Source organism: Microtus pennsylvanicus, chromosome 8 (genome assembly GCF_037038515.1).
Source record: "Microtus pennsylvanicus isolate mMicPen1 chromosome 8, mMicPen1.hap1, whole genome shotgun sequence".
Classification (NCBI taxonomy): Eukaryota; Metazoa; Chordata; class Mammalia; order Rodentia; family Cricetidae; genus Microtus; species Microtus pennsylvanicus.
The window spans coordinates 54,720,406-54,745,071 of NC_134586.1; the positions used below are offsets into that span (position 1 = coordinate 54,720,406).

Genomic DNA, 24,666 nt, shown 5'->3' on the forward strand with positions numbered 1-24,666 from the left:
ATAAAGCTACAAGAAACACAAGCCAGGGGTGTGGATGACTCTGCAGGGTTGGACTAAAGCAACAGGCTCTAGCCCCGCCCTCTCCAGCTGTTGTTGTCAGGGATGATAGTGCAAGCGAGTGTGAAGTCCACAGCTTTGCTCCAGAACAGCCACACTCCCCACATCACGCAACTCAGATGCCCAGAAGAGCCTGTCAACCCATTCAGCCTCCTCTCACCCCTGCCCTGGACAGTACTGCTATACCCTATCTTGAGCGACTGTCTGTCTGATGGGTCAGACGGGGACACATTCTTCAGGGTTTGAGTGACTCAGGCAAGACACGGGCAGAAAGAAGCTGATGGAAAAGGCTAACACCCATTCCCAGCCATTCTCCCCAGCCCGATGGTTTCTCCAGCTCTCCTCTTCCGGCTGTGCCCACTGCTACTCTCCCCTCCTTATTAGGCTGTGAGTCAGAGATTTCTGGGGACTAATCTCAACTCGGCTCTTATCATGTAGGCAGCCACCTGGGGCAGGATGGTCACGTGGCCTTTCCTGGCTATAGGATGAGATGAATCACAGTCCCGGAGGCAAAGGTTTTGGGAGAAGGCTCAGCAAGGATATTTCACAAGCATAGAGCAGGTCCTGGCTCAGCTCCTTGCTTTGCCATATCCCAGCCAGGAGAACTTGGGGAAATCACTCTTCTACCGGCCATGGTCACTCTGACTACTGGCAGGCTCTGAGGTGAGCACCCATGAGGAGCCGGCACAGGCCCTGATGCTGAAGGCAACAAGGAAGGTGGAGGCAGCTCTGACTGGATGAAGCTCGCCCCCAATCCTTTCCCCAAATGTCTGCAGGCCTCTCCTCTTCTGAATCTCCTCAGCACACAAGAGACACATCCACTAGACCAACAGGGTGGACCAGAGGTAGGGTGTCCAGTTACACTCTAAATCCCAGTGACCCTGGCCCTTTGCCTGCTCCTGATGGCTTGGATTATCACATTTGGGGCATGAGGGTAATCACAGTCCCCTTCTCATCAGGTATCAGGAGGAAAGGCCTGTATAAAAATCTAGAGCTGGCTTATATCACCAAGTCGGGATGTCATACACTGCTAACCCCCTTTTCTTTCCAGAGAAAACTCTGAAAGCCAATGCCTACCCATCTTCTTGTCAGATCTATGTTCATGGAGCCCTTGTGTTATTCGATAGACAGGCCTGCCTGTGGGGAAGGGCCTGGAAGCATCAGAGGATATGGGGCCTAAACGTCCTCCTCAGGCAACAGGCTGTCCTCTCCTCATAACCCTTCAGGTGCTCCAGGGAGCCGAGGACAGAGCAGGGAAGAGCAGCTGGTGGAGGAGGAGCCCAGCCTGACCAGCCTCTTCCCCTGTGGCACCTAGGGTCCCTGACTACCACACTCGGGCCACCTCTTCCAAGTGTCGCATGCCATAATCTGCGTCTTCACTAATGGCGCCTGCCCAAATGTTCGCTCCTAATTATTGTCTATAAAGGCGATGCCAGGAATATTAACAGGCTTGCCACCTGTTTCCTGGCAGGTGGCCCCATGGTGCACCTGTCAGCCAGCTGCCTTGGTCCCCAATGAAAAAGAGTGTGTCTTTTTTCATTCTGAACTCGGGACCCTCTAGAAGCCATCAAACGGCTGGGTCAATTCCTGGGAGGTCTCTGCCTCCCTGGGGCTGCTTCCTCGCTATGGCCTCAGGGGCTCTAGTGAGGGTAGAGGGCTTGGGAATTTCTCTCCTCTGGATTATGTGTAATGTCGGAGCTTCATTTTCTCTTTCTGATGACCAGCATCCAGTCCTTCCTACAGGAAAAAGATAAGGTGGAGGCTCTCTAGCTCTGGGCCAGCACCCATACCAAAACCCCTGCCTCAATTCCCCAGGGGACCCCAGGCGACATCACTTCATGGGTACTGTGGCCTGTAAGGCGAAGTCACTTTTGGGGTGTCACTTCCTCTGAGGCAAATGATAGCTTATAAGGTAACACCCTCTGGTGGGTGTCATTATAAGTGAAGTGATGTCACCTCAGGTTCCAATCACCTGTGAGGTAATGTCAACTCAGGGCGCCATTGCTTCTGAAGTGACATCACTTCCTTGGTACCTTTGAGCTGATGTCACCTCATAGAGCCATGACCTGTAATAACTCCAGAGGCCCACAAGGCCCAGAGTTCTGCCATGGCAGAGCCTTCTCATGGCCCTGTGTCCAATGGCTTCCTAACTGTCCCCGGGTCAGTCTCCAATCATCTGACAGAAAGGGCAGGACCTCTGATTCACAGTTTGGAGGTTCAGGACTGGCCCACGATTCTGGCCTGTGACTACTTGGAACATCACAGCTACAGACAGCGCTGTTCCCCTCAGGGCAGGAAGAGGGAGACGGGAAAGGGCAGGGATTGACATCACCTGAGGGTGTACCCACCTGCTGTTACTTCCTCCAAGGCCTCACCTCTTAACATTACACAACCTCTCCGTGTCTCCAAGGACATGGCATTTGAGAGACTCTGCAGGTATAAGCTATAAATACTGAGTTCATGGTGGTTTATATTGTCGAGGGAGAAACTGAGGCTCAACCCTCTTATATGACTCTGTCTTGTTCAGGGCCCCCAGTTCATCAGCTTTCCCCACCAGCCATGGCTCAGCATGCTCCTGATCTTTTCTGGCTGGAAGAAGATCCCTGACTGAGGAGGTCTGGGGTTTTAGAACACAGTGTTCAGCAAAGAGTACAGGAGTGCTCTAAACTACCACAGTGCCTAGGAGTGAGTGTCCAGCCCCTAACACTTCTCTTAAGAAAGCAGCCTTCCTCGTCATAACTACCTGTGGTCCTCCTGGGGACACATTAAGGGCAAGAAAAGCCAGACTACTCCCTAACAGGTGAGGAGTCCCATGGACCTCCAAACTGCACATTGTGATCCATCCCCGCAGTGACTATAGCTTCAAGAGTCCCGGAATCTTCCCCGCTGGAGACACGCTTCAGACACAGCCAGGGAAGACTGGAACAGAGTTCAGGGGTCAACAGTGCAAAGGGCTTCCTTTGTTACACCTTGTGCATGAGGAGTTTTTATAGTGAGAGGCAAAACCTGGTCCTGAGGCAACAAAGGCCTTTCCTTGCCTTCGGTGGGAGCCAGTGGAAGCCGGCAAGAGTGAGGAGTCTCTCTGTGGCTGTTAAACCACTGCACCAGTGGTACTCTAGAAAGTTCTTCAGAGAACCCAATCCAGACAACAGAAGCTGTGATCATGGCCAAATAAGTCAAGGAAAAAAAAACGCTCAGAAATCAACACTGCCCTCCCCCTTTTCCCATCTTTTTGGTGCTTCCTAATTCAACAGCTTGACTTTAGAGCAAGTACAGAACCTGTGAAGCCACTAACATACTGTGTGACTGTGCAAATCACTTGCCTCACTGAGCCACCTCCATTTCTTCATCTGTGAATGGGCACAGAGTGACACATAGCCCTACCTACTTCACAGGACAAAACAATGAGGGTGAGACTAAGCGATAATTGACAACAACGACGACGACAGAAACTGAGGCTCAGCCAGTTAGACTCCGTGGACCCTGCTTCTGACCCAGTGAAAGGAGCTGCCATTTTGTCCCCTTTGTCTTCCAAGATCCACAGGTTCTCCTCACCGTGCCCCTTTTCAGGGACAAATCACAGGGCACTTGGGCCCCCTCTGCTGCAAACACCACCATTGTTCCCACCCTCCCTCAGAGGACTCGGCCATACGTCCAATTCCCTTGCCTTTAGCTACTTCTACTGCCCTGCCCCTCTAACACCCTCTCCTCAGCCTGTATCCCCCAGAAACCCCCCTACCACCATGGCTCCCTCCCTCTTCTAGCCTTTCTTCAAATGTCACCTTCGCAGCACAGCTTTGATGACCCTCCTCTCCCCTCTTTTATTTCCATGGTTTTAATTTTTCATTTACTTCCCATTGGCGCCTATAGGCAAGAACATTTTGAGACACTTTACAGGCAAATCAGAGCTGGTTGGTTGGTTTGGGTTGTTTTTGTTTTCCCATCTATATCTCTAACAGACAGTAGGGTTTTTGTTTCCCATAATGATAATTACAATAATGGCATCAACCCAAAGAATCAATGATAAAATCCTAACATCTCAGACTTGGTCCTTGTGAAGTGACCCCCAACCCCATACACATCCTGTAGTCTTCATAATGTCTTTACACATGATTCATTCACACTGGGGTCCGGCCAAGGCCCTTGCACCTCGCTTGGTTGATCAGTCTCTCTAGAAAAATTCCTTCTTCCTCTTTCATTGGGGGAAACCAGGTCACCTACCCATGAGATATTCTCAGGGTATTTTCTAATGCATCCCCCCGTGTTATGTGCAGTCTGCCCACTGGTCCTCAGGATTTGAACGCTTCCCACCACCGTCTGGAATCCAGTCTCTTCCCGACCCCACATTGTCTTAGAATTGAAGGAGGGTGATTTCACAGTATCCTTATTAGAGCAAGGGGACAGAGACACAGCTCCAACTGCAGCCCTCACACGCCTAAGGAGCACCCAGAGACATTTAGGGACCTCAACTCAGGCCAAGCCAGGATCCTTGGCTCCTGGCCTTAAAAGAATTTCAGAGCTAACCAGTGTAGCGAGACAGAGTTAGAAATGTTATTGGAGATATTTTAATATAGACTTAAGCACAAGGCTTCATAAGAGAGGCACTCAAAAGAAATGAAGATATACTCAAGTGGGAGTATGTGCTTCCCAAGGGGGAGGAGGAGAAAGTAAGACTTACCCTGTGTGTAGGGATGCCTCAAGGGATTGGAAACAATTAATCGCCTCAGCATCAGCCATTCATACCATTTTGGTGCTTCTTAAGTTACATTTCCGAAGGTGAGATGGCTCTGGAGATGCCTTGGACAGAGTTATAATATGACAAAATTACAAGCCACTAGGGCTGCACAAGGGGTTCAGAACTTGTCTTTTCCCTGTAAATTGCTGAGATTCCTAGAAAATTGCAGGTTCATGGCTTAAGCAGTTGTTAGCTATGCTGGAATGTTTGCTCTGTTGCTGTCAGAGGCTTCAACCAGATCCAGAGTGAAGAGATTCTTGTTCCCATCTCAATCCCCAAGATTCCCCCTGCCTTCCCATCCTCCTCATCAGTCTTTGCCATGCCTGCTTGCCCTGGTTCTTCCCTGTGTCATCTCCTAAAACACATCCTGTTGTGAACAGAAGTAGAGGTTACGATCTCATTCTACAGCAGCGTTTGCCCCAAGCGACCAGGGAAGGTGTATTTCTCTTTCCCCTTCTTTAAAACAGCAGTAAGCATGCATGGTATCTTACAATTTTCCAGTCTTTCTTCTTCTTTGTTGTTTGAGCTGTCCCGGACTTGGCCAGTGGACTCTTGGTGCCAAGCTTTGGAGTCCTTCTGACTTTCCCCGCTCAGACTCTGTGCACTTCCTTAATCGCTGGAACCAAGGAGACATATTCAGATTGTCCTCCCTAGTTCAGCCTTAGGTCAGCCCTGGGGGCCCTTTCAGCCTGAAAAAGCTATTGAGAGTCCACGGTCTGGTTTCAGGGAGACGGCATAAACTGTATGGGGATGCCCTTCTCCTTGCCCTATTTATTTTACCTTCTGTTGCACCATTTTCTTATTTATTACATTGTTGTTATTTTTTTCTCCCCACTGGAGCATCAACACCAGGAAACCTTGATTTTGTTCCCTGCTGGGCCTCGGAGACAGCACACAGATGATGCCTAATAAATATTTGTTCAATGAGAAAGGGGACGGGTCTGATGGATGACCTGCCTGCTCGCCCTCCCAGCCTGCGGGAGTTGTGCAGAGGGACCCCACCCCTTGCTGCCTCCACAGACCCAGCCTTGGGTCTTATTTATATCAGCAGAGCTTAAGTGGCAGAAATGTCACCACTGGGCCTGTGGGGAAGGAAAGGCCAAGAAGATTAAAGGCATCTCTGATGAGATGCTAATTTGTTTCTGGAAGCAGGTGGGGGTGGCAGGATCCCCTGGGCCTTGGGGGCTTTGTGAAGATGAGGCAGGGCTGGTGGAAGGAGAATGGCTGGCAGAGGCTGCCCTGCATCCTTTCATGATCTTTCCCTTCTTCCTACCTGTCTTTTGAGATCTGTTAACGGTTGGATGCTAAGGGCCGTTAGTCAGTCCTGTGTTCAAATCCAGCCCTCAGCATTCTCTGAGTCCTAATGGTTCGCTGTGGTTTCTAATGGCCACTGTCAGCTGGCACACACAGTCAGCCGGGGTAGGTGTAGCCTGGTCCTTGGCCAGACTTCTTACCCTAGCCAGGTCCGAGCCCTGTTACCTGATAGTTTGTATAATCCCAGTGTGAAGCAGCCTCTTGTACCTGTACTGAGCTGGCAGGACACATGGCACACAACAGGGCTTTAAATTTTTTATATGTTTTATATGTATATATAAGTACTCTCTACATGTATACCTGCATGCCAGAAGAGGGCATCAGATCCTATTACAGATGGCTGTGAGCCACCATGTGGTTGCTGAGAACTGAATCAGGACCTCTGGAAGAGCAGTCAATGCTCTTAACCACTGAGCCCCACAATAGAACTTTTTACAAAGGCACAGTTGCGGCAGTTGACCTAGTCTTAGGGCTAAAGTCTGAGACCTTGCTCTACCACTTGCATGCTGTGTGACCCTGGTAGCGTCCTGCACCTCTCTGAGCCTCAGTTTTCTCATTTGTAAAAGGGGAATGCTACTCAGACCATCCTGGTGCACTGTGAAGATTAAATGAGATAGGTTGTGGGAGGCAACAGGCTACTGATTTTCCTGCCGTGACTTCCCTGTGGTTTGTACATAGGGATGGGTTCCGTGTAGAATGATCAGGCTACTGGCTGCCACTTATTGGCTATTGAGCTCCTGTATGTCAGACTCAACTGCACACACTGTTCCTGCAGCCCACTCCAGGGGCAGTCCTAGCTCTGCTAGTCAGATGGAAATGCAGGCTCGAGGGATAGGGATGCACTCTCTGATCTGCTCATTCACGCTCAGATCTGCTCCTCCCTGAAGGCTTGGGTCCTCCCTTGCTGTTTGGATGACTAAATCAGAGCTTTGTTGTCTAGGAAGAGTCAAGCCCTCTCTCTTCTGTGGGCAGAGGCTTTTAAGAGAGGCAGTGGCAGGAAGAGCCAAGCAGTCTCGCTCAAGTGCCCACCTTGAACTTCCTGGGCTTGTCCCCGCCTAGGGCTCCGCCATGCACAACCCAAAGATGGAAGAACATCTTTGGAAGAACCAAAGATGGAGTTGGATAAGGAACCCAGGACCTCAGGCCTCCCAGTCCCACCCCTTTGCCAGTGATTCTCTTTCCTGTACCCACAGGGATCCTCTCCCAGAGAGAATCAGCTCAGAGCCTGCTTTCAGTTGAAACCTAGTATTGAAGATGTCCACAGACAGTCTTAACAGCCGGGAAGAACCCAGGCAGCCCACTAGGAATCTGGAAGACCTCTAGGACCCTTCCTCCCTGGGCTTTTCACTCATCACCCACTCTGTTTACTTCTCATCGCCCTCCGCTCCATCTACTCTGTCGGCTGCTGGCAGGGATGCAGCAGCGCTTGGGCGGACTAGGTATCCAGGTCTGGTGGGATGACTCTTGCAGAGCGATGGGGCTGACCTCATGCTGCCTGGACCAAGGCCACTCTGATGCTGACTCTAATGCAGACTTCTTCTGCAGCCCTGACCCCAGAGCAAGTCCTCCGGGCTCCTCCTGAGAGTATGGTCTGGGCTCTGAGACATCCTAGGGGGCTTCAGGGTTTAAAAACTGAGGAGGGAGCCTAAACAGCCAACTTAGGGGAGAGGGCAGGAACACCTTTCTTCCACATGCCTGCTCTGATCCTAAGCAAGTAAGCTGCTCCTCTGCCTCAGTCTCCCCAAGGGTAGGCATTGCTGCCTACCCAGCCAATGGAAAGGCACCCTCTGGGGACTCAGCACACATTGCCAGTGATCTGTGCCATGGCACAGCAGGCCAGCCTTTCCAGAAGCTAGTTAGTTAGGATCAGCAGCTGAGGGCCAAGCAAGTAATCTGCAGAGAACTTCCACAGAGTAGTCCTAGATGGAGGGACCCACCCAACAGCTGGTAGAGGAAGAGGGGAGGAGGCTGGTGGAGCTGAGCAGAAGCTGGGGTGGGTGAGGCAGCACTTTTGGCGGGAAGAGGAAGTAGAGGACGGGGTTGCTGAATATAGATTCTCCATGCCAGAACTTGGGAAGATAGATCTTGCTCTGGCGCCCTGCTTGCTGTGGAGGAAGGGCCTTGTTGCCGGCTCTGGGGAGGATTATCTATTTTAGCAACTCGGGAAGGGAGGAGGCCCAGGAGCGCCCAGCCTCCACCAGTCAGGCGGCTGGGGCGCAGCGCAGAGGCAGAGGCGCGGGCTCTGGGCTCTGAGACTGCGGGTGGCCGCGGGTCTCCGGGCCTGGGACGTACCGGCGGGCAGTAGTGATGCTGGCGGTGTCACTCAAGTGGCGGCTGGGCGTGGTGAGGCGGAAGCCCAAAGGTACCGAAGGGAGGCTGCTGTGGGGTGCTGAGGGAGCCACTGAGGGACGCTTCCTCTCTACCCTTGGTGCCTGTCTCCTAGCTTGCTTTTGTCTGGTTGCTTGGGGTGTCTCTGTGGCATCCCCCCTGGGTCCTAGAATCTGGGTCTCTTCCCTAGGCACTTGTCAGTGTATTTCTCTGCATCCTTCTCTGGAGCCCCATCGCCCTGCGTTCTGGATACCTTCCTCATTCTCCACTCCAGCTCCCTTTGTCTGGTCCCCTGGGGGTCTCTTCCTCTTCCTGGTCCTCCTCCCTGCCCTGATGGCTGTCCTTGTGTCTCTCCCGTTATCTCTGTCCTGTTTGCCCAAACATGCTCTCTGCTACCCTCACTCTTTGTTCAAGGGTCCCTTTTAAAGTGTCTTTCTATGTCTTCACTTTTCTGAGCTTCTCATCCCCACCCCTCATGGGATGTCATCCTACAGAGCTTTTCTTTTTTCCCTAGTCATATTAAGGGACTGTGCTGTAGTGTAGTGTAGTGTGTGTGTGTACATGTGCATTCACACCTCTGCTGCAGGCTGCAGCTGAGGGCTGAGGGCAAAGCCTGGGCCTGGCTCTGGTCCAAGCTAAGTCAACTTTGAGCCCTGGCTTCCACTGGTCCCATCTCTGACACAGGTATAACCCCTGGAGAAGAAGAGGGACCTCAGGTGAGGACAAGGTTGCAGTGGGCTGGGAAGACAGTATGGAGCTGGGTGTGAAGTCCCAGAGTCTGTGACTTGACATCACATGTGACTGCCCTTCTGTTTTCTACCTATAACACAGGTGATGAGGATGGTAGGAATTCATGGTCCTGTGCATCAGGCTGAGAACTAAGAATGACCAGGACTATTAAAAACAAGCTAAGACCTTATCAACGCCACTGTGTGTCAAAGGCCTTTCCTCATTTAGTCTCCACCACCCTCCTCAATGCCAGCCCACTCCTACCTTGGTTGTATAGCAGAAAGCTGAGGTTCAGACAGGACCTTGCCCTGAGGTCACAGAGCTGGCCCACAAGATGCACTGTTGGTTTTACTAGCATTTGAAGGACCAATGTGAACTGGGGTTCCTCGTGGGGAAAAAGGCAAAGAACATTAAAAAAAAAAACTAAACTAAACTAAAACCATGTATCCTGACTGGTTGAGGACCTACTGTGTGAAGGCATGGCCTGGCTTCGTGGCTGGCTGAGGACCTACTGTGTGAGGGCATGGCCTAGCTTCCTGGTTGGCTGAGGACCTACTGTGTGAGCGTATGACCTGGCTTCCTAGCTGGCTGAGGACCTACTGTGTGAAGATACAGCCTAGCTTCTTGGATGGCTGAGGACCTACTGTATAAGGGCATGGCCTAGCTTCCTGGTTGGCTGAGGACCTACTGTATAAGGGCATGACCTGGCTTCCTGGCTGACTGAGGACCTACTGTGTGAGGGCATGGCCTGACTTCCTGGCTGACTGAGGACCTACTGTGTGAGGGCCTGGCTTCCTGGCTGGCTGAGGACCTACTGAGTGAGGGCATGGCCTGGCTTCTTAACTGGCTGAGGACCTACTGTGTGAAGGCACGGCCTGACTTCTGCCATTAGAGGAGCTCTCTGGGAGACACAACTGCACACTATTGCATGACTATTACTTGAGGGAGGACTCCTGAGGCCTTGGTGGGAAGCAAGAGGTTGCGCTGGCTTCCTATTCAAGGTCTTATATTTTTAAGATTTATTTATTTTATGTCATGCATGTGCACCGTATGCATGCAGGTGCCCAGAGAGGACAGAAGAGGGGGTCGGATCTGCTGAACTGGAATTACAGGTGATTGTGAACCACCTGGTGTGGGTTCTGGGACCCAAACCTCGCTCCTCTTAACCACGGATCCATCTCTCCAGTCCTTCAAGGTTTTATTTTAATGTCTGAAGGACAGGTTTCCTCACTGTCAGCCCATGATCTTATTGCTTTACTGTTCTCTGTTCACCTTTTCTTTAGTGTGTGCTCACATATGCCATGGTGCATGTGTGGAGGCTGTTTTCAGTTGTCAGAACCTGGTTGTCTCTTTTCACCACGTGCGTCTTAGGAATCTGACTCAGCCAGGCTCACTGGCAAGGCTGTTTATCCTCTGAGCCATCCCACTGGCACTCCAACCGTGTTTTCAATGGGTCGTCCTGTTTCTCATCTTTTCTGAGTGAGACCTCCAAGGGCCTCATCCTCTTGCTTGAAGGTGGAAATCACAGGCTACATGGCCACGGCAGATGCATAGCATGTTTTGTAACTTGAGTCTTCCTATGTCCTGCCTGCCAGCTCCCAAACAATGACACGGAAATTTCTTATTAATTATGAAAGCTGGGCCTATAGCTTAGATTTGTTCCTAACTAGTTCTTATAACTTCAATTAACCCATTTATATTAATTTATTTTCTATTATATGGTATTACCTCTCTTCCGTCTTGTGCCTCCTGTTTTCTCTCTCTGTCTCCTGGCATCTCCTGCATGCCTAGATTCTTCCTCCTCTTCCTTTCTCTCCTTGGAAATCCTGCCTACACCTGTTGCCTAACTATTGGCCGTTCAGCTTTCTATTACCTCGATCGCAGCAATACATCTTCATAGTGTATGAATATCCCACAGCAATATTCCTCAGCTGAAATCTAAGGGTCCAGTTAGTGTCTGGAAAAGGAAATGATAGTTTTGAGAGAGTGGCTAGGGAGAACTCTCAGAGTAGAGATTTCCTAGGTAAGTAACGGAGAAGATAGCTTTTATAAACAGGGCCGTAGAGTACAGAATCAACAGATGCTGACATAGGGTATACTGCCTCTGCCTCCTGCAACATTAGCTGAGCACCGTTTGTGTACCAAGAACTGCCATAAATCTTAAGGGAACACGAGGCAGGATAGACATCTTCATCGGTGAATGTGTCCACACATTGTGGTGACTTCTTCCTCCTTCCTGCACCTCCTACCCCCCTGGGAAGGAAGCTTCAGATCCACCCTGGTCACCACAGCTGGCTCCTGGTATTTCTGATACAGCCCCTTTCACTCCCCACAGAAGCATGAGGCTCAGCTCTGGCCCCCAATTCAAGCATGTTCCTTCCCTCCAATGCTCATCCACTGGTCCCTCTCTCCTGGGCTTCTGCCCTCCTCCCGGTCTGGGACACCAGGTGTCTTAGAGACTGTGCCAGGGATAAATTCGTCCTGGGATGGTTCCAGAATCGCAGGGTGCTGGCAGACTGCTGTGAAGCTCTGCCTTCTTCTGTATTCTTTGCTGTTTGTTAGGTATCGCACTGGGAACTTGACAGGGGCTTCCTTGTACTCCTCGAGGGCTTGAGGATCTAAATTGCCTGATTGCACCCAGGGAAACTGAGGCTCAAAGAAGAATTGATTTCCAATAGCCAGATGTGTGGGGAATGATGGACTCTGAGTCCCCTCAGGCAGGATAACTATGTAGCCCAAGCATCTTGCCAGGGCATCTTGTTTCTCAGTGGTCAGTTAGCTCACGCATCTGCTGGGAGCAGTGTCCTTTCTATGATGTCACCACTCGTGTCCTCGCATGAGCTGCTGACCTGGCTTTTCCAGCGCCACTGAGGTTCTCTGCCTACGGGACCTTGGCATCCTTGATGAGCCCTAAAACTTCGGGATGCTTCAGCTAACTAGTATTGCCCATGCCTGGCCACTGTTGCGGAGTACAGACTTAGCTGGACCTCAGGGCCTGCAGTGCATGAGAGGCATAGAGGGGGCAGAGTCAGCCATAGCTCTCACACACTGGGTGAAGTGTGCCCTCGCCTCCCCACCTTGCTCACATCGCTGCCACCGGAACCTGTGCTGATCTCATCAGCTAATGCCCCGTGCTGTCTCCGTTTGTCAGCTTGAATGCTCAGTCCAGCAGGACCATCTGCCTGCTTTAATTGCCCAGATAATTGTGAAGGCTGCTGGCCCTGCCTCTTTCACTGCTGATCTGACGGGGCGGAAAGAACATCTATCAGTCAGGAGGCCTGGACAGACCCAGCCCCCAGCCCCTGCAGGTCCTTGGGCAATCCCACTCTCTCTGGCCTCAGTTTCCCTTCTGTGTCCTGGTCCTGCCCTCTTAGAAATAAAAGCTCCTTGCCACAACCCCCATTTACCCACGTAGTGCCCTTGGGCTAACCTTGTTTCTGCAGCCCCCGCATTCCTGTTTTGGCCGAGATATCAGTGACTCAGAGCAGATGTGGGCAGGTGGGCGGACATGGCAGCGCAGAGCCAGCTTCGATTGCTGCACAACTGGGGCAGCTGGAGTCCCTAAGGGATGACCTTGAACAAGGTCCTTGTCCTTCACAAAACCTAGGAGGGGCCCTTTTGAGAGGCAGAGAGGCAGCTGCAGGTCACTTGGGGATTATAATTTGGGGGTGGGGCTGAAAGGAGCTGAGGCTGTGCCGCAGACCACGGGTCCTCACATGTGGACCCCACTTTACCCATGTCTACTCAAAGACATCCAACCAGCCAGAGACAAGGATGTCTGGGTTGAATTCAGAGTTCCCAGATAGCCCCACGATGCTCTTTACTCCTCGCTGCTTGCCTTGACCCCAAGCTCTTTTCGAGTTAGTTAGGCCAGGAGGATGGGCATCCAGTGAGCTGGAAGACCTTAGGGAGTAGGTAAGCTTCCTGGGGGACAGGACAGCAGAGGTGTGGAGAGACTCAGAGGGCAGAGAGTATGAGGGGCAGGCATGCCTGGGAGACTATGCTGCTCCAGCTGGGAGCTGGGCTCTCTCAAAGTGTTTGTGCTAGAAAAAAAGAGAGAGTGCGGGGGGGGGGGTTTGCCCAAGTTTGAACCCCTCCACTCAGAACACTCCTGGAGAGCCATAGCTGGAGTATGAGACCCTCACCTATCGGCATCAGGAATGATCCAGAATTCCCAGACTCCAGCCCCTGCCCCAGATAATGGTTCCTACAAGGCCTTCTAACCTCTCCAGGTTGGATACTCCTTCACATAGGTGCGAGGGCCCCACATCCTCACACGGCAGCCATGAGCTATCATCAGCTACAGAGCTCTCTTTCCATGTTCAAATCCACCCAAAGTCCACAAAACCACGTGGGGCCATGCCAGCCCAGCAAAGCCCTTTGAGGATCACGTGTATGTACATCAAAGTGTGACTTGGTTCAAGGTCCTCCCAGGCCCATTCCTTCACCTGTCAAATGGAGCTGTTATCCCAACCTCATGGAGGCAGAGGTAATGCCACAGAAGGTGAGGAGGAGCTGGGAAAAGCCAGCTGGTGTAGCTGGTGAGCAAGTTTGTGTTTTCATTCCCTCACAGCCTCAGTTTCCCCTTGTTTCTTCCACTAGCCGCGGGACATAGAAGATGTCTGTTTGGGCATGGCCAATGCTTCTGCTTGTTTCTTCCTCCCCGATGGTGGGGAATCTCCCTTGAGGAGGTTCCAGACTGGCAGGTGAATGGCTACCACCTGGTCCAGCCCTACAGAGGGGCTAGTGAAACCACATCCAACTCAGAACTGTGGCTCTTACTGCCAGGCCAGAGGCTGCTTTGTCTCCAGTGAGGACTAAACAGTGTGTCTCACTCACTAGATGCTCCAGTGCAAGGCCGGCCGTCCAGAAGGAAGTGAGCTGTCAGTGGGGGTGTCCCGCATGGGATGGAAATTCTAGAATGACAGTGGTTCTGAGATCATGCATCTTAATTATTTATGTCTTAGTCACTCAACCACGCTGGTCTGACACTTCCTGCAGGTAGAGCCTCTGGGCGCCAGGCAGTGAAGGATCTCCCACTGAGAGGACAAAGCAGGGCCAGTGAAGGGAAGGAAGGCTGGAAGAAGGCAGGGAGAACCTGCTAGTGCAGTCAGGGATGGCTACTGAGAGGTACAGGTGGATGCTGGAGTGAGGATGGGAATGAGAACATTTTAGGCAGAGGAATGTACCTTTAGAGGACCCAAGCAGGAAGCGTCTGATTCTGATCCCAAACAAGCTGTGCATGCTGCGTCCCATCTTTCCCCTCTGTGGGACCCAGTTTCTCCTTTTCAGTAAAATTCGTGCAGCAGTGCCCACCTCATGAGGCTCTTAAAAGAATCCATGAGGCACTGTACATGTAGTATGGCATATCCAGTAGGTGTTCAATGAATGTTGACCTCTGGCCCCTATTTTGAGCATTGCTCTTGGACAGAGAGTGATGGACTGATGCAGGGGTGAGAGGCAGGACCCTGGCTGATCCAGATGTGCGTGCTTCCTCCACAAGCACCTTGTGCTCAGGCTTTGCTCTCTGGCCCCAATAGCCAGATGTGAAATGCAGATGTCCAAGTGCTCCCCTGCCAAGCGGCTGCTCCTGTCCTTCTGAGTGCACTGAAGTGGCCTCTGGAGCCTGGCTTCCCTATGTTACCTACATAGCAATCATGGTGCCAGGCACGACACTCTCAGTGCCCTTTACCCTACACCCATCTGCCCAGCACACCTGCCTGCTCCTGACCTCAGACCCAGCCATGCTGGTGAGGGCTTCCCTTAGACATTCTGGTCACCTCCCACATTCTATATTGGCCATCCCCTCCGCTCAGAATGCCCTTCCCACCTCCCCTCTGTGGGCTTATGTCCTCTGTGCCCCCCTGAATGTGATCCATCCTGAGAAAGATGTGGGTTCTACTTTTAGCACACAGTCGGCCATTGGTGATCTTGGCTGGACTTCCAACCTTCACTCCTGGCCTAATATCTTTTCCATGTTGACATGATCCAAGTTTTGATTTTTTTGAAGGGTAGTAAAAGGGCAGGTATGGAGGGAGGCTGATGGTCCCAAGTCATCTACAGGGACAAAGTGGTCCCCAAGGACCGGAGAATGGGCGGGGATGGGGATCACTGACTGAGATCAGCTGACGTCTTCACCTGTTCTCAGGATTCTGTCCATCTAGTTATTATCTAAGACTCTTAGCTGACCTCTTTCCCTCCACACTTTTCTATGGCTGCCCAGAGTCCGCAGAGGAAAGTTCTTAACATGCCACTGGAGAGGGCTATTTATTTCTTATTCCCCAGGTTCTGAGGGCACAAAGTCCCTCCGTTCAGAACACAGGTGCTTCGGAGGCACCTCAACCTCTGGTCTGTACAGGGAGCTGCAGGCTGGCAGGCTCTGTGGCCTTGTTGGGTCCCTTCAGGGCAGGCAGAACCTCACTCTGCGTCCTCATCAGTGGAGACTCCCAGGGTCAGATTTGAGGAAGATGTAGATGTTGTACACTCCAGGAGTCTGCCCAGGCGCTGGAACACAGGCTGACAGGTGATTCCTGTAAACACCCCAGCAGGGCTCCCGCTTTCCTCCCATCCCCCACCATCATAACCTTTGCTGTGCAGGAGAGTTAAGCAGGAGCTCGGCTTCTATCTTCCAGTGGACAGAGCCTTTGTCTCTGCCCTGTATTCCTCTTTCTTCCTTCTTTGCATCACCCCACCCTCCCCCAGCTTCTCCTTTCTTTTCATCGGAGACCAGGTCTTGCTGTCTAGCCCAGGCTGCCTTTGAACTCATGGCGATCCCTCTCCAGCCTCCTAAGGGCTGGGATTATAAATGTATGCCCCCCCTACATCTGGCCCCACTTTCTAACCTCTCCTATCTGGCAGGTCTCCAAATCTATGTTACTGGCCTTCATGAGAAAGACTTTAATGTACCCAAAGAGAAGAATGAGGCGTGGAGCAAGAAGGGGCCTGGGATCCAAGTCAATGGCCTCTGAGGCATCTGACTCATTTTCCCCTCTGGTCTGCCACCCAGTCCCCAAGCCATCAAATCTCTTGGACCATATGTGGCTGTCATTGGAAACATGCGTACCCCCTTATGACTCCCTTCAAAATAAGGCACAGTCCAGTTCTCCTCCTGGAACCCTTTGGATCTATATCCCTGAGGTCCTAGATCTTGTTTGTCCCGAGCCACCATGCCCAGAACCTTCTTCCTTGATTTTTTTTCATCTGTGTCTCAGCCTAAAGATCACCCGCTCCGAGGGGCTCTTCTCGACTATGTGCCCTGAGTTCCCCGCTCAGCATCATTCCTGTGTCTGTTACAACCTCAAACGTGCTTTTTCTTGATTCCTCTCTGGTCTCTCTTTGTTGGGGAGCTTTGGAAGTATGTCTGCTTCACTCACTACAGAAACAGCAAATCCAGCTTGGTTTCTGACAGGTACTAAATGCTTAGTAAATGTCCTCCGAGCAAAGTACGAGGTGCTTAGTGAATGTGGTGCATGGGGTGCAATGTGCTTAGTGAAGTCCTGAGTGGAAGACAAAACTGCACTGGGGTAGGCCTGCAGATGTGCAAACCTATACCAGCCATCTTTATATACCCCACACCCTGAACCCCTCAACCAAACCCCACAGGAGCACACACTTCATCCACATTTTAGAGGAGGGGTCTGAGGTTTAGAGAAGCTCTTGCTTGAGGGTCTTTAGACCCTCTTGCCTTCTCCCTCCGGGAGGGAGATAACAACTGACTTCAAGGGAGACAGGGAGCCTACGGGAGAGGGAACCGTGGAAGTTGCTTCTATCATAGCCAGGTTCCAGCTTACAGTGCTCTGACCCTCCCTGGTCTCCAGAGACTCCTAAGGTGCAGCAAGGGTGCCAGCCATCTGAACATGAGATCCTTCTGTCCACAGCGCTGAATACCCACAACATGGACTGATGGGAACACTTCTGTGTGCTTCCAGGCACTCTGGGCAGGTTAGTGCTGCCGGCAGATGGTCTGGCTTCCAGCCTCGGCTCACCCCTTAGTCCTAGGGAAGGGGAGATATGGGATTCAATGTGACCTTGGTCTCCTGTCCCCACATGGGGCTTCCACAGAAGGTACTGGAGGGAATAGGTCATGGGTGGCTCCCATTCTGCCTGGGTCAGCTGTGGCTCTTCTGAATCTTCTGGAACCTTCTTCTTCCTGGTCCTTCTTCACTGGCTATTATGTCTTGCTTTTTGCCCTTGTGAGACCCTGAGCCCATGAGATCCTTCATGTTCTGCTGCCCATAGCACAAGTAGTATAACACTGACCTTGAGGGACCACAGAGATTGGCAGGACGTGAACACCTTGAATAGGTGTGACATAGCCAGATTGCATCTAATTTCCTTGCCCTGTGGCTGGCAGAATAGCAGGCAGGCCTTTGCTTTCCCCAGAGCCCCGCTTTCTAGAAGTGTTTAGCAAGAGTGATGCAAAGGCTCCAGACAAGGGACTGCTGTCCCCATTTTGAGGGCGGGGGGAGGAAGCCACTCAAGCCCACAGCAATAAAGGGTTTATCTCAGTGTCCTCTATTGCCATCTCAGCCTTCCTCCCTGCCAGACTTAATTTCCGCCTGTCACTTGAGGAGCCTGGATGGCTTTGGGAACACAGCTTGCTCATGTCACAGTGGGCTCAGCCCTGGACTGTGAGAGGAAGGGCAAAGGGCCAGGCATAGCTCGGTGCTAAGGGGCCTCTAAGGCCCCTCTGGGTCTCAGGTTCCCACTGTAAAGTCTGCTGGCTGTTGTGGTCACAGCACCTGGATCTCCGGGGACCCTGGGAGTCCATCAGCATGAGGACACCAGGGAACATTCCACCTGCAGGGACAGGAGGCCTGTGAGGAGGGAGGGTCTGGGACCAGCCCCATGGGGAGAGCCAGTCACAGCAGAACTATCATAGTCTGAACAGCTCTCCCAGGGTCCCCACCCTCCCCCCTTGCAGGTGTGACATCTGGGGCCACTTGCAGCTCATGTGTGATGAAGCTTGACCATCCGGAGGCAGAGCAGCTAGTCCATGTCACAGCCTTGCTGCGAGGAGCTCGGCAGGTGGGTGATAAATGGATGCTTTTTCTGGCCCTTAGTACAGATATCTCAGTTGTCAGTAATGGACTGAAATGCCTGAGTCAGGGGTTTATGCAAAAGAAGGAGTCTGCTTTGGCCTCACTGTGCTGGACCCCAGAGTCCAAGGTAGGGCAGCAGCTGGTGGGGTAACAGTGCAGTCATAAGAGTGGAGAAGTTCCCGGACTTCTGTCCCAAGACCCATACACTGCTGGTGACTGTGGTCATGCCCTGGGTCTCTGGGCACCCTGGGAGTTCCATCCGCATGAGGACACCAGGGATCATCCCACCTGCAGGGCCAGGGTGCCTGTGAGGAGCCCTGCTCCTGTCTCGGTGGTATTCCCAGACTCTGGGATAAGTGCTTATGCTACCATTCTACAGAGAAGCGGAATGAGCAAACCATCCCTTGATCATGGCACACAGCCTCTGGGCTTGGAGACGCTGAGTCTCCTGCCCGCTCCGTGGTCGGCCCACTCTCCAGGGTTACCCATATGTGCCGTCCCCGTGTGTCTGAGCACAGATAAGTCAGATGCTATCTCTGGGAACTGCAGGAGGCCTGGCTCCTGGCCACTGCATCCACCCTACAATCTGTCTCCTTCTCCTCTGCCTCCCTGGGGCTGGCAGCATTGGGCTAGAGGGGTGGTCACTGGAGCAGGTCCCAGAAGCAGCTTGGTTGCACTTGGCTCCCAGGTGGGACGTCTCAGCAGCATTCCAAGATGCCTGAGCTCCTGGCAAAGGCTCCTCGCCCTCTTTCCCTGCAACCATCTGTGGCTCCCCCATTGCCTGCAGGAAGAAAGCAAACTGAGACTTCAGAGGCATTTGTTAACAAATAGGTTTGGCCGGAGAGGCCACTCTTTCTAGCAAGTCCCCAGTGGTGGTGTGAACGACATCCCTCAGACCTTACTTGGAAGGATGAGACCTCCTCTGGCTCCATCTGCTGCTTCTCCCTCATCTTTCAGGAGGACTTTGTTCACAGGTTCACAGGTAGCTGCTTTCTCATTTCCACATCTCCTTCAAATTCAGGCTCAAAAACCTCAGAGTTGCTTTAGATAGCTACATGCTCACCATCTACATCCCTAAACCTCCTTACCAGACCTTGAAATCCGGAGTGGTCCCAAACCTCAGACTCTTAGGGTGGAGACTCAACTCCGCCCACATCAGCTGGGTGACCTCGAGAAAGTTGCTTAGCCTTTCTGTGTCCGAGTTCACATTCAGACCCCCTTTGACCCAAGGTCGACCCACAGTCACTTCCTCACATAGGCATAGATAAAAGGAAATAAAATTCTGTGGTGGGGCCATGGGGGGCAGGGCAGAGGCACAACCTGTTTCCCTTCCTGCCTGGTTTTGTCTGCCGGCCCCGGTGCCCAGCACAACAGTCTCCTGTTAATCCATGGGGTGACCTTTCTGAGGGCTTCTCAGCCACAAAAGTAAATTCCAAAGGAGCAGCAAAGAGCTGAAGAGCTCCATCTGAGCTTCCACTGCCAATCAGAATCACTCTTGAAATGCATCTGTCAAGAGAATAAATGTTTTCTTAAAGAAAGGGCAGACGGCATGCCAGACGCCTGTGTATCTTTTGCCATTCTATCCTCGTGGGGCTGAAGATATGGTGGGGGGGGGCTCTGCTAGAGGACCTATGGTTACTTCCTTCGCACTAGCGTGGAGTTCAGATGCCCAGGCAGTCCTCTGTGCCCTGGTGAAGGCTCGTGTCTTCATGGCCAGTTCCTCCTTGCCATTTCCAGGTAGGGGCCACATGGAGCCTGAGCGTTCTCTGCTTGGTACGACTCACCTACATGGGATTCAGGCCCATCTTTTCCATTCTTACCAACTCTCCCAATGCTCCTAGATCTTTGACCTTGGCCTCAGTGCTGGTCCAGGGAACTTTCTCAGTGCCTGTGCCCTCCCCCTTTCCCTGAGACCCTCCATCCTCCTCTTTACTCAAGTTTACCTGATGAGGAAGGCCTTCTCGGGAGTAAGAACAGGGTAGACTTGAGCCTGTAGGTAGCGAACATGGATTCATCTGAAAGTGCCACGAGAGTTGGTCTGGGATAACCTGTGACTTCCATAGTGACTGAGCAGCTAAGAGTTCCCTGGGAGCAAGGACCCTGTATCTGAATCTCTGCTGCATTCGGCTGGGTGTACCGTGCAGCTGAACAGGTTGTAGACAGCCCGCTTGGTGCCTTGTGTCACTAATACTCTGCACTTCTTCTCGGTACCCATGCGTAGCCCTGGGAGAGTGGAATGGGGCAGGAACAATGAGTAGGTACCGCTGACCCACCTGGGGGGGGGGGCGGTTCCTGGGCTACATTAGGATCTTCCTGATTGATCCCAAGTCCTGAATGATGAAGGAGGCGTATCAGTGTGCAGGACTGGGGCCCAGCTGGGATAGGCAAGGGGCAGCCAGCCAGCTGCAATTGCAGCCCATGTCCAGCTGCCTCTGCCCATCAAGCTCAGAGGTGGAAGATCTTTGGCCTGGCATACTCAGTCTTCAAGTAACACTTGTGGACACTGTGTATAGTAGGCTGTTAAGTTCACGGTCCCTAAATCCCACCTTCCAGAGAGAAAAGTGAGGCAGAGAGAAGAAGGGCATCAGTGCCAGGGTCCTGAGGACTATGAACACCTGCAGAGGTGCCCAGGGGGTGCCATGGCCAGAGAGGCTGTACCTTACGACTTATGACTGGAATTCCATGCCAGTCCTGTTGAAATCTCTTCCTTACAAAGATAAAGTTTAGAAAGTCCTGTCCTTCTTTCCAGCTGTAAAAACTGAGCCTCTGGGAGGATAGTCATTGGCCAAAGCCCTGGGGCATTTTAGGAGTAGAACCCTCTGTCCAGGATACCATGGGAGGACCCGGGGTCATGCTCTTCTGCGAGCCTGGGTGCTGCCATATGCCCCGGGGCTGAAGGGTCCTCAGAGACTCATCTTGGAGCCACAGTATTGAAAGCCTTGTCCCCTTTAAGTAGAGAGCGGGCTGCAGTGGGTGGACTATGCCCAGCCAGTGGGAGGGAGCTCCTGGGCCCCTCCTTGGGAGGGTGAGGGAGGGACCTGGTGTGTGGCTGGGAGCTGTGGGCAGTGCAGAGACCGCAGGCATGCTGTGTGGGCTCAGCCGGGACAGCCCTGCAGAGGCAGGTAGGTGGAGCATGCAGACACCACAGCAGCTGAGCACTGCAGAGGGGAGTCTGGATGGTGGGAATGGGACTGTCACTCTAGGGGATAGGGACTTGGGAAGTTGGGTGGGGAAGAGGGCATGGGATCCCTAAGGCACAGGTTACAGGGTGTTCAGCCAGAAACCAAGGGAGGCTGCCCCTCTTGTTTCAAGGGAACAAGTAGTGCTGCCAGCTGTTGGGAGTATAGGGCTGTCCACTGGACTGAGCCTTTCCCAAGGCCAGGGTATGTCAAGGTTTCTGGGGGCCCTGGGCTCTGGAGCTCAGAAGAGGGGTGGGGCCCAGCTGCCACATTCCTCGGTGGTGATGGTGGTGGTGGTGGTGGAGTGGGGAGGAGATGTGGGGTGAGTACAGTGATCCCTGTCTCTGTCCAGCTGTCTGTTTCCTAACTTAGCCTGTTGAGCCCGCCTGACACCCCCCCCATAGTGTGCGCCACCCTGCTCTCTGTGCCTTAGGGTCAGCACCCTCCAGTGCTCCCAGATCCTTCCACAGTCTACACACTCCTCAAGGGCCTGTACCACTGCACACCACAGGTCTCCTTCAAGGGACATCTCAGTTATAACAGTTGGCTTTGGGGACGGTGGAACTTCTGTGCTTGGTTTAAACCCGAGCCTGCTGGGTTTTCACCCCACTCTCTTCTTTTAGGCTTCCTCCCCTGGCAGAGCCCGTGCCCTGGCCTTCTGGCTTCTGGGCCTCCACCTCTAATAGGGTCTCTGTTCTGGCGTTCTCCTGATTTGCCTCAAGCCCTGAGTTCCCAGGAGGGAGCGGCTAAGCCTGAAGTCTGCTTTTAGCTCCTGAGTTCTCAGGGCCCCTAGGCTCTCTAGTTTCAACTCTGATGTTTCCGCTCCCCCACTGCAGCCCCTGAGAATCTCCTCCATAGGTCATAGGACCTCCCAATCACACTTGTATCAGTATTAGTCTACTTAAGGGAACAGCAGAATCTAGGTGTTCTCTATTTCCCTATCCCCTCCCTGTTCCTCTATAGGTCAGCCTTTTTTCCTCTTCCTTCTTCTTCTTAATCACCGGGCTTCATGTCAGAGAGACTATTTCCAATAGTTCCCTCAAAAGTCTCAGGGCCCAACATGGGTTCCATTCCCATCGCTAAACCAACCACAGGGCCTCTCACTGACCAAGCCTAATTGTAGGGCCTCTTTTCAGCAAGGGAAGGCAGCCAACAGGTGGTCACTACATATATGTCTACACTGCAGATGTGGGGTGGTTAGGGCTGAGGCCTCTGTGAGAGTGGGATTATGACTAGGGTTTGCGGACTGGACTGGATGGACTCTACCCAAGTGGATCTTTTCTCCATCCATCCTGGGACTGCCCAGGCTCTCTCCTGGGAGCCTCCAGGGTATCTAAAGAATGGATGATAAAATATACTAAAACGGCTGAGAGCCCCACCCCCCACCCATCCCAGCACATACACTGCCTTCGAACTCCTGCCTGAAGGACAGGCAGTGTCTTCTGATTCCTGACCATAAAGATGTCTTTGTCACCAGGGGCTGCCAGGCTTCAGTGAACACTGGCCACCCAGCCGGGCTCAGGGCAGCTCAGGCAGAGTGTACGCACAATCCCTGCTGGCACCCTCCTCCTCGGGGGCTTCATAGGAACCACTTCTAGATCTGGGCTGTGGCCATGGGGGAATCTTAGAGGCCACCCACTTGGGGGACAGCCAGGAGCCTGGAGCCAGGGAGAGGTGGGCTCCACCCAGGCTGAACCCCTTCCTATTCCTGGCTTCTGGCCACGCATTATGCGTCTTTGATGGCCGTTCTCCTCGCTCACAAATGGGGGTTAAGTTCCAAAGCTAGGTGCTTGCAGAATGCTAGAAGCCCTACCCCCCACTCCCACCGCCACCCCTACTTGAAGCACAGTGAGGTCTTTCTGATAATGTTGAGTGCTGAGGAAGACATGGCAAGAGTTGGTAGGGACATCATGAGGTGTTGGGATGAGTCTGTACTGCAGACTCACGAGCATGACCTCCCTGACAGGAGGACATTTCATCGGGTTACTGCAGGAGGGAAGAAGGGGTTTCGGGATGTCTGGGAAGTCTTTTAGGCACAGGGAGGAGTGATTCTAGTCATGGCTTCAAAGAGCCTTGCCCTACCTAACCAGCATTTCCTGTATCCTCACTTGAGGTCTTTGGCACTCTTGCTAGGGACTAGAACTAGGAGAGAAGGATGAACCCCCCTTGAGTCAGGGACACCTGGTTCCAGGGTGTTCTGCAGAACACCAACTGTGGCTTCAGTGTCTCCATTACACGACCCCCAGTGAGACCGCCCCCTTGCTTCTCAGTTCACTGAGAAGCTTGTGTGGATGCTTGCAGCGGGCTGGCCGAGGAAGAGCCGAGCAGAGTTGTCAATCCTCATTCTCTCTGGCCACCTTGGCACTGCACAATGAGGCTTCCTGTTTGATGTGTGGCTACTGGGCTCATGCCACTGAAATGTACTGTGGCTGTCTCATCTGTCGTCCCATGCCTCTGCCTGTGGAAAGCTGGCTTCCTGGAGGTCTATTGTCTGTGGAGACCAAAGCCCACATCTCAACCATCTGATGATGCTGCCCTTCAGGGATCGTGGTGTCACTGTGGGACAATGTCTCTTTGAACAGAGAGGACTGAAGTGTTATCGTGTTCAGAGGAAGGGGACATAGCGGGCAGGACCAGATGCCCTGGGAAGCCGTGTGACCTGGGCTTGAATGCATCCAGGTGTCCTTATTGACTTCTGCGTGCCTCGGATTCTCCGTCTTTCACTGGATAGTGATACAGGGGCCTCGGACTCAGGCTTATCGTGAAGACAGAGCTGCAGTGACTTTGAAGTTTTTAGAACCAGGCCTGGGGCAAAACTTGTTCCATCTTTTGCCGTGAGGCAGTATTCACTCTCTCTTTGCCTCAGTTTCTCCCCCTGTGTATCAGTATGCCAAGCTGGCCTGACTCCAAAGTTCATCCTTCCCTCTGTATACCAACAATGCCTTCCATATCCTGGCAGTCAAGTCAAGGTTGGACAGGGATGTGATGCCAAGCAACCACTCTCCAGGAACTGTCGCTGAATCTTCACGAACCATTGGGGAAGCAGGATGCTAAGAGTTGGGAGTGGGGAACCTTGATCTAGCTGTCATGGGAACACATGGGCCCCACTAAGGGGTCTTCACTTCAGCTTGCTCAGCTGCCTCTGATGCAGATGCCAGGCCTCAGCTAAGTTTATAGCACCCCAGGCCTTGTGCCCCCTTTCTGGCACTCCACTTAGGCGGCACCCTGGCACAGCAGCCTGGCAAGGAACAGACTTCCTTTTCCCTTTGTCAGAGTTCAGTAG

General features: G+C 52.6%; 1 protein-coding gene across 9 annotated transcripts in view; it reads left to right on the forward strand.

Annotated features, from left to right (window-relative positions):
- Positions 1-24,666, forward strand: part of Grip2 (glutamate receptor interacting protein 2) — a 79,804-nt gene that overhangs the window by 27,282 nt on the left and 27,856 nt on the right. For 2 of the 9 annotated variants that reach the window (XM_075983465.1, XM_075983469.1), the window contains exon 1: positions 21,279-21,326. The exons of 5 other annotated variants lie outside the window; for them this stretch is intronic. In XM_075983465.1, coding sequence (XP_075839580.1) covers positions 21,287-21,326 — 40 coding nt within the window. In that variant the 5' untranslated portion in view covers positions 21,279-21,286. Of the gene's footprint in view, positions 1-8,305; positions 8,469-21,278; positions 21,327-24,666 lie in introns of those variants that run through there. 2 more of the 9 variants (XM_075983467.1, XR_012911612.1) reach the window with 2 other exon arrangements.